At 34.5% G+C, this 12,595-nt stretch overlaps 1 protein-coding gene across 1 annotated transcript in view; it reads left to right on the top strand.

The window, feature by feature from the left end:
- LOC107678509 (protein kinase C epsilon type) overlaps positions 1 to 12,595 on the top strand; it is a 109,593-nt gene that overhangs the window by 64,874 nt on the left and 32,124 nt on the right. Inside the window, exons 5-8 of the mRNA XM_016473784.1 lie at positions 1,316 to 1,409; positions 1,675 to 1,728; positions 3,436 to 3,638; positions 3,763 to 3,936. Of these exons, the coding sequence (XP_016329270.1) occupies positions 1,316 to 1,409; positions 1,675 to 1,728; positions 3,436 to 3,638; positions 3,763 to 3,936 (525 nt within the window). The remainder of the gene's footprint in view (positions 1 to 1,315; positions 1,410 to 1,674; positions 1,729 to 3,435; positions 3,639 to 3,762; positions 3,937 to 12,595) is intronic.

Genomic DNA, 12,595 nt, shown 5'->3' with positions numbered 1-12,595 from the left:
AGCGAGCTCTAAGGCTGAAGCCGACACTGGAGCGAGCTCTGGGGCTGGAGCCGACCGGCTTCTCCTCCTTAGATTCCTCTTTAGGTTTGGGGTGAAAGGCGTGGTCGGCGGGCTTGAGTGAGTAACCGCCGGCGGGCTGGAGAGTGCCGCGGCCGGCGGGCTTGGCTTCGGAACGGCCGACGGGCTGGAGAGTGCCACGGCCGGCGGGCTTGACTGAGGAACGTGGGGCGATGGTAGTTGGCCCCGATCCAGAACAGAGAATTGATGGTGGCGTCATCCAATGCCGTCGCCGCAGCGAGCCCGCAGAATTCCCAGGCGTACTCGAAGAAGGGGAGATCTCTATGGGCTAGAGCAATAAAACGAGTTGGGATTTCCATGGCGCGGGGAGAAACAAACGGGAAAACAGGAGGACACCACAGAGGAGGTGAGAGGAACCTGCAGAAAATCACACATGATGTCTCACGTTTAATTTCTCAGTTATAACTAATGAGAGTAAAATATAAAGTTTTGCTTAGGTTTCCTGCGTGTTTCTCCTGAGAAAAAAAGAACCCATAAATCTCAAACATCTCCTCTATAGTTTCGAACTGTGAACAAAAATGATTGGAATAAAATGTCAGTGATTTCAATATGAGGGTCAGAGACGAGATGTCTCAGTTTGGTGTCCACATCAAATTAAATTTACAAAAGTGATTTTATATACATAGAAAGCATTTTAAATGCAAGGAAAGTGTCTGCTTTAATCTTTCAAATAACTTTTGTGAAAATAAAATGTCAAAATATGGGTCAAATAATGTTCCATCGTCATTCAGTGTAACAGATATATTTATGTAAAAATGAAAAAATACTTATTATGACCTGTACTTATCAAAATATATAAAGTGTACTTTAGACAGGCAAGTACAAGTTGAGTACTAAATTTTATTATAATTTAAATATTTGAAAAGTTTTTGCTGACAAATGGGTAAAAAAAATGGGGTTTAAGGATAGTTGCAAAGATTGGTAAAGATTTCATTAGTTTTTTAATGTCATCTAATGATTCCTGTTCTAAACATGCCTGACAAGATTTTTTTGTAAATGAACTGTTACAACGAATGACATGGTAAATAATGGTAAAAAAAGAGTATGATAGTAGTTTTGCTCAGAAACAGGACACTTTCTAATGTACAGAAAGAAGAAGAAAAATCGAAATACACTCTGATGATTACTAATGACATAATGGCCTTTACAGCGAGCAGCACTTAGGTACCAGATTAGGCCTCCTGAAACATAATGATGATTGAATGATGAAGATGATTTGTTCCTGTTTTTAATGCAGATCTCTCAGGGTCCAGATCCGCAGCCCTTACCCATATACCCGCAGTTAGAAGAGGATCGATCCAAATCTGCACCCACATCACCATGTGACCAGGGTAAACACACACTCGGAGCTCTGCAGATTTTGTGTTATACACAGCTTTATGTGGCAGACATTTGATTACCACATAAAATTATTTTGGCTTGTCCTTAAAGGGATAGTCAAACCAAAAATGAAAATTCTGTCATTTACTCATGTCATTCTAAACCTGTAAGACTGACTTTCTTCTGCGAAATATAATAGAAGATGAATAATGTTGGGTAGAACTCAGATTTGGGTCCCAATGACTTCCATTTAATTTTTTGTCCATACAATGGAAGCGCAGTTAGAAGAGGATCGATCCAAATCTGCACCCACATCACCATGTGACCAGGGTAAACACACACTCGGAGCTCTGCAGATTTTGTGTTATACACAGCTTTATGTGGCAGACATTTGATTACCACATAAAATTATTTTGGCTTGTCCTTAAAGGGATAGTCAAACCAAAAAGGAAAATTCTGTCATTTACTCACCCTCATGTCATTCTAAAGCTGTAAGACTGACTTTCTTCTGCGAAATATAATAGAAGATGAATAATGTTGGGTAGAACTCAGATTTGGTTCCCAATGACTTCCATTGAATTTTTTGTCCATACAATGGAAGCCAGTGGTTAACTATCTGGTTACCAAAATACTTCAAAATATCTGCTTTTGTGTTCAGCAGCAGAAACAAACCCATACAGGTTTAGAACAACATGAGGGTGAGTAAATGATGACAGCATTATTGATTTTGGTATGCCTTTAATTTTATAATGCATTTAAAATGGAAGTCTATGAGGACTTTGTACCAAAATGTGAAGCTTGTATTTTGCCATGCAAAGGCTTTGTGTGACAAACAAACTGAATTTTCATTGTTGTCAATTAAATCAGCTAGCTAATGATCTAAACCAGCCATATATGTTTAAAAGCTACTGCTTTTATTATTCTTTTATGGTGCTTTATTATCATTTTTATTCATAAACCCATACAGGTTTAGAACAACATGAGGGTGAGTAAATGATGACAGCATTATTGATTTTGGTATGCCTTTAATTTTATAATGCATTTAAAATGGAAGTCTATGAGGACTTTGTACCAAAATGTGAAGCTTGTATTTTGCCATGCAAAGGCTTTGTGTGACAAACAAACTGAATTTTCATTGTTGCCAATGAAATCAGCTAGCTAATGGTCTAAACCAGCCATATATGTTTAAAAGCTACTGCTTTTATTATTCTTTTATGGTGCTTTATTATCATTTTATTGTCAGTTTTATTCATTATATGGAAATGAACGGCTAGGATATTTGGTAAAAATTCAACTAGTTCAATGCATAAAAAACATCACATGAGTTTGACAACCAGTGCTTTACAAATATGTGATTTCTGATATTCATCACATGACTATATAACTTTAGACAGGCAAGGTTAGAAAGTAGTTTTATCACACTAGTCAGTGGCTATACACTACAATTCATCAGTAAGATTATTTGGTTTTAAGTCTCTTATGCTTACCAATGCTGCATTAATGTGATCAAAAACACAGCAATATTGTGAACTATTATTACAGTTTTAAGTAAGTGTTGTCTATTTGAATATATTTTAAAATATAATTTTTTCCTGTGATGTAAAGCTGTATTTTCAGCATCATTACTCCAGTCTTCAGTGTCACATGATCCTTCAGAAATCATTCTGATATGATTATTTGCTGCTCAAGAAACGTATCATAATGTCATCAAATTTAAAAACAGCTGTGCTGTGTAAATATAATTTAGTGTAAATATTCTTTGATGAGTAGAAAGTTCAAAATAACAGCATTTATTTGAAATAGAAATCTTTTGCAATATTACCAATGTCTTTTCTGTCACTTTTGATCAGTGCAATGCATCCTTGCTGAATAAAAGCATAAACAAATTCTACAGTATCACACTTTCAAAACTGGAAACACACTTTTATTGTACATGCATTACAGTAAACGTTTGTTTGTTTTTAGAACTGAAGGAGGAGACAATGTGGGGTCTGAAAGTGTGTGATGCGATTTGGCTTTTTGTTTCGTGATCTGCAGATATAAAGGACCTGGAGAACTTCAGAAAGGCACTTTCGTTTGACCATCGCGGTGAGGAGCTGAAGCCAGCCTCGTCCTCCTCTCTGTCCGAGGAGACGCGGGAGGCCAGAGAGAACAGAGAGGTGAAGACGCTCCAGACCAAAAGGATGATGCTGGAAGACTTCTCCTTCATCAAAGTGCTCGGGAAAGGCAGCTTCGGCAAGGTGGAGCTTTGTGATATTCTGTCCTCTATTTTTAGGATTAAGTGTCAGCTTTGTTTCCTGTCAGCGGTGTAACTATACTATAGTAGTTTGGTTTGTAATAAAGGCTCAGTTGTTTTGTGTTCAGGTGTTGCTGGCAGAGTTAAGAGGCACTGATGAGGTTTATGCGGTGAAAGTGTTGAAGAAAGACGTGATCCTGCAGGACGATGACGTGGACTGCACTATGACTGAGAAACGCATTCTAGCGCTGGCCAGAAAACACCCTTACCTGACCCAACTCTACTGCTGCTTTCAGACCAAGGTAAGAGACAGCGTTTCAGCTCATCCTCATTACAAACTCTAAAATAACGAGCAAAATGGACAATGAACCAGTCAGTCACCAAGATATTATGTTTCTTTAGAAATGATGTTTTGCAGACTGCCACTAGATGGAGCTGTAATATTACATGCTGTCAGGTATTCAGAAAGCAACTCTTGATTTGTTCCACTTTTAGAGATCCGACAGCAGTTTAGCTCTTTATCTGAAGAGGGCAAGTTTGTGACTGGGGGAATAGCCACAAAAATAGGTCCATTCATCAAGAATATGGACATATTTTAGTCATTTAGGCTTTAATGTTTAAATTTCGATAGTCAGGTTTCCAGTCAACAAGGCTTTTAATTAAAATGAAAACCAGCCATTAAAACATAAATAGGTTCTTATATTGAAAAGAAATTAATACAATAAACCAAAAGTAAACTTTTAAAATTAGTTGCCATAGTTTTGTGCCTCGAAATGTAAATAAAATATGAATAAAAAAATATGTATGTGGGTCAAAGACGTTAAGATGTCCGCATCAAAATAAATTTACTAAAGTGATTTTATGTCCATAGAAAGCACATTAAATGTAAGTAAAGTGTCTACTTTTAAGGTTTCAAATAAGCTTTGGGAGAATAAAATGTCAAAATTTGGTTGAAATAATGTTACATTGTCATTCAGTGTAACACAATATTTATGTAAAAATTCAAACAACATGCTTATTCTGACGTGTACATATTAAAATATATAAAAGAATAAGGGAGCATATACAATTTTATTGTGTTTTAAATTAGTAAAAAATTCTTACTGACAAATGGGCAAAAGCTAGGATAGTGGCAAATTTTAAAAATGTCAAATTACAGCTAATTAGTATTTGGGGTGAAAGTAATTAGTCTTTTAATATGTCATAAATTGATTTTTGTTGTAAATATGCCTGACAATATTGGGGGGGTTATGCTTAACCCTTTAAGCATAAAAACAATTACACTTATTGTTTTATGCTTAAATGGTTAGTTCACCCAAAAATGAAAATTCCAACTGAAATGTTCCTAAGTCCAGAAACGTAGCAAGGAGATCTGTAAAATAATCCATGTGGCATCAGGGGTTCATCCGCAATTATACGAAGCTATGAGAATACTTTTTGTCACGCGGATATGTTGTTTTCATTCAAATCAAAGCACAAACAACGTAGGAAACAGATCCAGTGTTGTGCCCATTTTCTACCCCCTGCCAAATTATTACCCCTCTCGTATTACCCCTGTTGCTGTCTATGCAGGGTCAGACAGCTCTCAGATTCCATCAAAAATATCTTAATTTGTGTTCCGAAGATGAACGAAGGTCTCACGGGTTTGAAACGACATGAGGGTGAGTAATTAATGACAGAATTTTCATTTTTGGGTGAACTATCCCTTTAAACCCTTTTTAGTCTTTGACCCATGTATTGATGCACTTCCATTTCTTCTTGTTATTATAAGATATTTTAAAAAGCACTTTAACCTACATGTTTTTTTTAATTCCCTAAAATAACTGACATTAACCAAGAAAAAAAAAAGAAAAGAAAAAAAAACAAGATCAAATACACTAAAAAACTTTAATATAATCATTAAAATGTCAAACAGTAATTCAATAAATATAAATATTTTGGATAGACAGGTTTCCAGCTATCAAGGCTTTTAAAGGTGACATATCATGAAAATCTGACGTTTCCAGGTTTTAAGTGCTATAATCGGTCCCCGGTGCATCTACCAACCAAGGAAACGTGAAAAAGATTAACCCAGTAACTTTGTTTTGGTAAGCTTTTTTCTGCAAGCGTCTGAGAAAACGAGCGCGTCTGATTTCGCTCCCTTGGTGACGTGGCAAAGGGATCTCATTATAATATTACCGCCCCTTAATCTGTAAGTTTCCACCCACAGCGCTGTTATTGTGTTTTTGCAAGCGACAACGGTGTACCAACTCTAATGCCATGGCGAAAGTTCACGCAAAACATGAGTCCCAGCATCAGAGGAGACAACAGAGCAGTGGATTTTTAATAAAAATAAAACCCAGCCATAAAAACAGAAATAGGTTCCTATATTGAAATGAGAATAATACAGTAAACCTAAAATAAACTGCTAAATTTTTTCCTTGAAATTTAAATAAAGTATGAATAAAATTAATTCATAATTATTGATGCACTTCCATTTATTGTTAACAGAAGATCTATAAAAAGCACTTTAACCTACATGTACTTTGTTTTTCTTAAATTACCTCAAATAAAAAAGGTCAAATACAAAATAAAAACTTTAATAAATAAAAACTAAATAAATATAAATATAAAATAATTAATTTACCAAATAAAGCCAGACTAATTAAATAAAAGCATACAGATAAAAGTAATACATCCCAAAACTAAAAATCTGTAATAATAAGAATATTTAATTTTATTATTATTATTTATTATTATTATAATTATTATTGTGTAACCCTTTTTAAAAATTAAGTTATGTAATTTTAATGAATATAATAGAAACATGTTGGTCTTATTAAGAGCTGAGCTCTATTTTCCTTATTTTAAAATTATTTTCAGGTCTGGAAAAGTCATGAAAATTTCTATACTGACAGATACATTTATACAATTATGATCAGCTCTGAAAATTGTTCTTTGTGAATGTGTTCTGTATACAATGATGATTTTTACAAATATTTATCCAATATCAGTCTCAGTCAGATTACTATAGGTGGTAAATGGATTATTTATTGCACTGACTTGTCATAATTCTGAATGTTCTTATTCATTCCGCAAACTGCTACTGGATCAGGCGAACCCTGCAGCTGATCACACACACACACACACACACATTGTCTGTACTTCTGTGTGTAGTGTTCCCTGACACAGAAGGGCAAGCACCTGTTTGAAGGGAACATTTCTTTTATGGTCTATAATAAGCCCATCAGATAAACACTCCACATTAGGTCACCGTTCTAATTCTTGTTCAGTCTCTCTCGGTCTGCTGGTGTGATAATTGTTTTAGGTAGAGCCATCTGTTTGAGAATAGCACTTGCAGCCAGGCCTAACCTCACATGAACATCATGTTTATTTTCCTCCACTAAAACCTGAAGTCAGCCATCATGACGGCATCCTCTAATTTATTTACTTCTGCAGTTTCCCCAAACAAGCAAAAAGAACATTGTGTCCTTTACTGCGAACATGAGTGGGAGGAGGTGGGGAAGAGGAGAGGAATGAGCGCGGGGAGGAGGAAAAGGCCGAGTGTAGGATGAAAGAAGGTAGAAGATGACCTCTGAAAGCCCTTAGAGGCGATAGTATTGATGAGCTTTAACTCAAAGTCACCGTTATTTAATCACTTCTGCTGCATTTATAGGGCGAGTAGAGTGATGACAGATGGGGGAATGAGATCGGGAAATGCATGTGCTGGATAGGTTTATTATAGTTAACTAAAACTGAAACTAAAATTAAAAGGGGACCTATTATGCCAAAATCACTTTTATATTGTTTTTGAACATAATTCTGTGTCCGCAGTGTGTACACAACCACCCTATTGTGGTAAAAACCCATCCACTCAGTTTGTTATTTTCCCCATGAATCAGAAACGGTGTCTCAAAATGAGCCGTTCAGGAATGTACTTCAGTGTGATGTCACATTGGAACAGGCCCCGCCCACGACTGGTAACGACAGCCTTATTAGCTTAGCTCCTCCCCTGAGTGAGCTCTACACAGTCCGCCATGTTTACCTCCTCACTAGACCCTTTAAAATCAGCATTTAAGTAAGAAATGTATTCTTATAAAGCTACTAATTCATATAATATGAATTGATTCATATTAACAGCATAGACAGCAGTAGGTACTGAACATTACGCTGCTGTCACACAGATCTAATATACACATGCGATTTCTTTCCGAGCTGTTTACATTCACAGACATAACCCACTGTGTTTATGTGAATTTTGTGTGCTTTTGACATAACCTTGTGTGTATTTGACAGTTTAAGCGCAATGAGATGCGAAAGAGAACTTAATTTAGTACTCACGTGATGCACTGTCTGACAACCAGATCTCTGTGTGCATGCTTTGTATTTGCATTTAAAGATACACGCACGAAAACAGCACATTTTTGCTTCTGTTAAAAAAAAATTGTCATTTTTAGCATGGTATAATAAATGATCTGTGGGGTATTTTGAGCTGAAACTTCACAGACACATTCTAGGGACAATTGAGACTTATATTACATCTTGTGAAAAGGGGCATAATAGGTGCCCTTTAAAACTATTTAAATACATTTTCATTACTTGAAATAAAATAAACATTAACTGAAATAAAATATGAAAAACTTTTTTTATCTCAGCTACTTGCCAAGGCAAAATTTCTTATTTTAATTTAGTTTAACTTTGATGTACTAAAAGAACTAAAACTAAAACTGAAATAAAAAATAATAATAAAAAAATATAAATAGACATATATAAAAAAAAAGATTTAAAAAAATGACAAAAACACCCAACAAAATCACTAAAACTTTTTAACTAATTTAAAATGAAAAACAAAAATATAAAAATAAAAACTGACTCAAAATGTAAAAAAATCCGTTTGACATCCGTTTCCATTGATGTATGGTTTGTTAGAATAGGACAATATTTGGCCGAGATACAACTATTTGAAAATCTGGAAACTGAGAGTGCAAAAAAAATCAAAATATTCAGAAAATCACCTTTAAAGTTGTCCAAATGAAGTCCTTAGCAATGCATATTACTAATAATAATACGTTTTTGATATATTTACAGTAGGAAATGCACAAAATATCTTCATTGAACAGGACCTTTACTTAATATCCTAATGATTTTTGGCATAAAAGAAAAATCGATCATTTTGACCCATACAATGTATTTTTGGCTATTGCTACAAATATACATGTGCTACTTATAACTGGTTTTGTGCTCCAGGCCAGGGTCACAAATATCATTGGACAGACCAATGGCAATTAATAGAAACTGGGGCTAAATGTGACACTTCTTACGCCAGTAAATTTTTCTCAGGGTGGTTTATTTCAAAAAGGCAAAAACACATACTTAAAAAAAAAAAACACTTTTCCACCTTTATTTCTCAAGAAAAAAAAAACAGCTCTTATAATGTATACTGAATTGTCAGAATGAAATCTGTGCCAACTTTAGGCTTTTCAATGAATATTTAATGTTGAAACAATTATAACACGAGACAATTAATGAAACAGCAATAATGTAACCAAAGGTAATACACAAAATGATCAGATCAGTTTATATAATAATAATTTATAGATAATTTGTGTAACATTTGTGTAAATGAACTTTTTGACTCAAAACCAACTAACTCCTATCCACCTTATCTCTAACGTAAGAGCTGGTGCGACCACTGGTATTTGTTATTACGTTATCATCATTTATTAACATAATCATAAGCACACTGTTGTGTAGAGTAAATAGTTTTACTGTTTACTGCATTTTGTTGTTCGTCTAGTCATTTACCTATATGAGGATATGCTTTTAATGTCCTGACATATAGCAGAAAAACAATATATGATCAGACTCATGCATGACTGAAAATCGTCAAACAGTAATATGTATCCTTTGTATTTTCCACTACATGATTTTTATGATCAGAAGTGTCAGTAAAATGTTTATGATGTTACAAAATAATTATATTTCTAATGAATGCTCATTAATGAATCCTGAGGGGGAAAAAAATGTATCAGTTTCCACAAAATATGAAGCAGCACAACTGTTTCAACATTCCTAATAATATGAAATGTTTATTGAGCAGCAAATCAGCGTATTAGAATGATTTCTGAAGGATCATATGACACTGAAGACTTAAATTGTGTTTTTGGTGCGAATCAAACAAGAAATGTAGTCTTTTAACCATGCTTAGAAAATATAATTATTGACATTTATATCTGTAATATTTTGAACCAAAGTTTGTTTATGGAGGGATTTGTTCTTGTGTTTATTTTGTACAAGAAGGTGATTGCCATTAGCCTTACATAATGTGGCTGTGATGCTTATCAGGCCTGATGTATATTCCATATGCTGTTTGTTTTCTTTTCAACTCTCCCTCACACTCACACACACACACACACACACACACACACACACACAAAGTTCTTGGTTCTCACTTGGACCAAATATTCTGACTAATACAGCAACATCTGATGCTGCATTATGTTAAATATGAGGAAATTCTCTGTTAAATATGAGGAAAATTCAACAAAGAAACAAAATCTAACTGAGAAAGCTGAGAGTGTTTTGGTCAGAAGTGTACATTTATAGGCCTAATGATCGCAGATTAAGTAAGGATTTGATTTATCCGCAGATTACATTTTGGACACAGATTACACACTTGAGGTCTGCAGCGTTTTGTGTTTAATCAGATCTTGAACTGAGTGAATGCAGGTGTGTGTTCCCTTCATTTTTCTTTCATTTTTTTTTCTTGTTTTCTCTCATCAGTTCTTTGTTGCCTCACACGTAGCATGGCAGGCTGACCTCTTGTTGACATGCTCCGTTTCTCGCTCCATTTCGTGTTCCCTCAATGCCTAATTTGCCATCAGGCACTGCTGAGGACGCCTTTGACTTGCTCTGCACCTCACCCCCAGAAACAGCCTCAGCATCAGCAGAGCCGAGGTCTTGCAACGATCCCCGCTTATGTAACCCTCTGATAGACTTTCCCCATAGATACTCTTTAACCCATCGTTTCCAGTGCTCAATGAAATTATTTGATGTGTATATCGAACAAAGTAAAAGGGTGCAAAAAAATTAACTATAACTAGTAATGTAAAGTAAGTTTAATTCTATAGCATATTTAATTCACAGTGCTTTACATAAGATTTATACACTACTGTTTAAAAGTTTGGGGTCGGTAAGCTTTTTTAAAATGTTTTTGAACAAAGTCTCGTAAAGGCTGCATTTATTTGACCAAAAACACTTATATTGTGAAATATTGCTACAATTTAAAATAACTATTTTCTATTTGAATATATTTTAAAATGTATTTTATTCCTGTGACACAAAGCTGAAATTTCAGCATCATTACTCTGGACTTCAGTGGCACATGATTCTTCAGAAATCATTCTAATATGATGAGAAACATTTCTTATTATTGTCAATGTTGAAAACTGTTGTGTTGTTCTTATATCTTAAAAAAAATATTTTAAGATTCTTTGATGATAGAAAGTTCAAAATAACAGCATTTGTTTGAAATATAATTATTTTGTAACATTATAAATGTTTGATCAATTTATTGCATCCTTGATGAATAAAACTATTAATTAAAAAAAAAATCTTATTGACTTCAAATTTTTTGAACGGTAGTGTAAATTTAGTTGATATATAATGTGTCCATAAATCAAGATTTTAGATTAAAATTATGTATAAATTAAAGTGTTTTTCACCAAATTAATCATCTTTTTACTTTCACTAATAAAAAGTCGCAAAGTGTAACTATATCAATTAAAATAACTAAATTAAAGTTATTAAGAAAGTTCTGAATAACTATCAAAGCTCATTTTACAGTAAGTGTTCCAGAGATATGAAAACTACCAACAATACTGCTCAAAACAAGTTAGTCTATAGGCCTTCTTATAGTTATATAGTTATAATATTTATGTTTTTTTAGATTTGTAGAAGTATGTGGCTTTTCCCTTTTTCCCACATTATGTATGAATGATTAGGATGCATTGAAAGCTCTCCAAAAAAATTTCCGAAAATTGGGAACACACTCATTAATAAATGCATACGATGAATGCAAGCTACCTTTTTGGATAAAATTGGCAGCCAAATTTTAATGCATTAATGTTGATGTTTCAGAGGAGGTGCCTTATTTATAAAGTGAAGGCATGACATGAGCAGAAACGTTGTTCCTAAAATGTGCACTGCTAATGAACGAGAGTTTTATCATGATTTTTCAGACAGCAATCAGCCTCAGGATCACAGTACAGCTCTTATCCACCTAATTATACAGCTAAGCAATGTAAATAACATTATGCAAGCAGCCAAAGCGCATATGGATACTTATGGAGCTGAAAAAACTTCAGGCAGTGAGAGAGGGAGAAAAAGAAATTCTAAGATTGTTTATAGTGAAATTATTTTCCCCCCTTTTTTTTTTTTGGATGATGTTCTCAAAGTTCTTATGAACACTTGTTGCAATCTGGTTAGTTTATACTCCCACACTTAACATCTTATCCAAGGGCTTTGAGGTTGGAGCGTTCCCAGATGTCTTGGCCAGGATCCCTCACATTTATGTTTTGTAGTCGCTCCATTAATTGCAGTCAGATTGTGTCGTGACATCTGTGTAGGCAGCCGTACCTGGACTTCAACTGAAGAAGACACGGAATACACACGCTCCACACATATCACAGATGCATGCTTTAAGTTACAGTCCTTGAAGGGACAGTTCACCCAAAAATTAAAATTCTGTCATCATTTACTCTCCCTCATGTCATTCCAAGCCTGTATGAGTTTCTTTCTTCTGTTGAGCACAAAAGAAGATATTTTGAAGAATGTTAGTAACCAAAGAGTTGATGGTAGCCATCGATTTTCTAGTATAGAAAAAAAAAATACTATGGAAGTCAGTGGCTACCGTCAACTGTTTGGTTAAATGCATTCTTCAAAATAGAAAGAAAGAAAGAAAGAAAGAAAGAAAGAAAGAAA

Source organism: Sinocyclocheilus anshuiensis, unplaced genomic scaffold, assembly GCF_001515605.1.
Source record: "Sinocyclocheilus anshuiensis isolate Anshui unplaced genomic scaffold, SAMN03320099.WGS_v1.1 scaffold536, whole genome shotgun sequence".
NCBI lineage: Eukaryota > Metazoa > Chordata > Actinopteri > Cypriniformes > Cyprinidae > Sinocyclocheilus > Sinocyclocheilus anshuiensis.
This window is presented reverse-complemented; position numbering and strand designations above follow the sequence as displayed.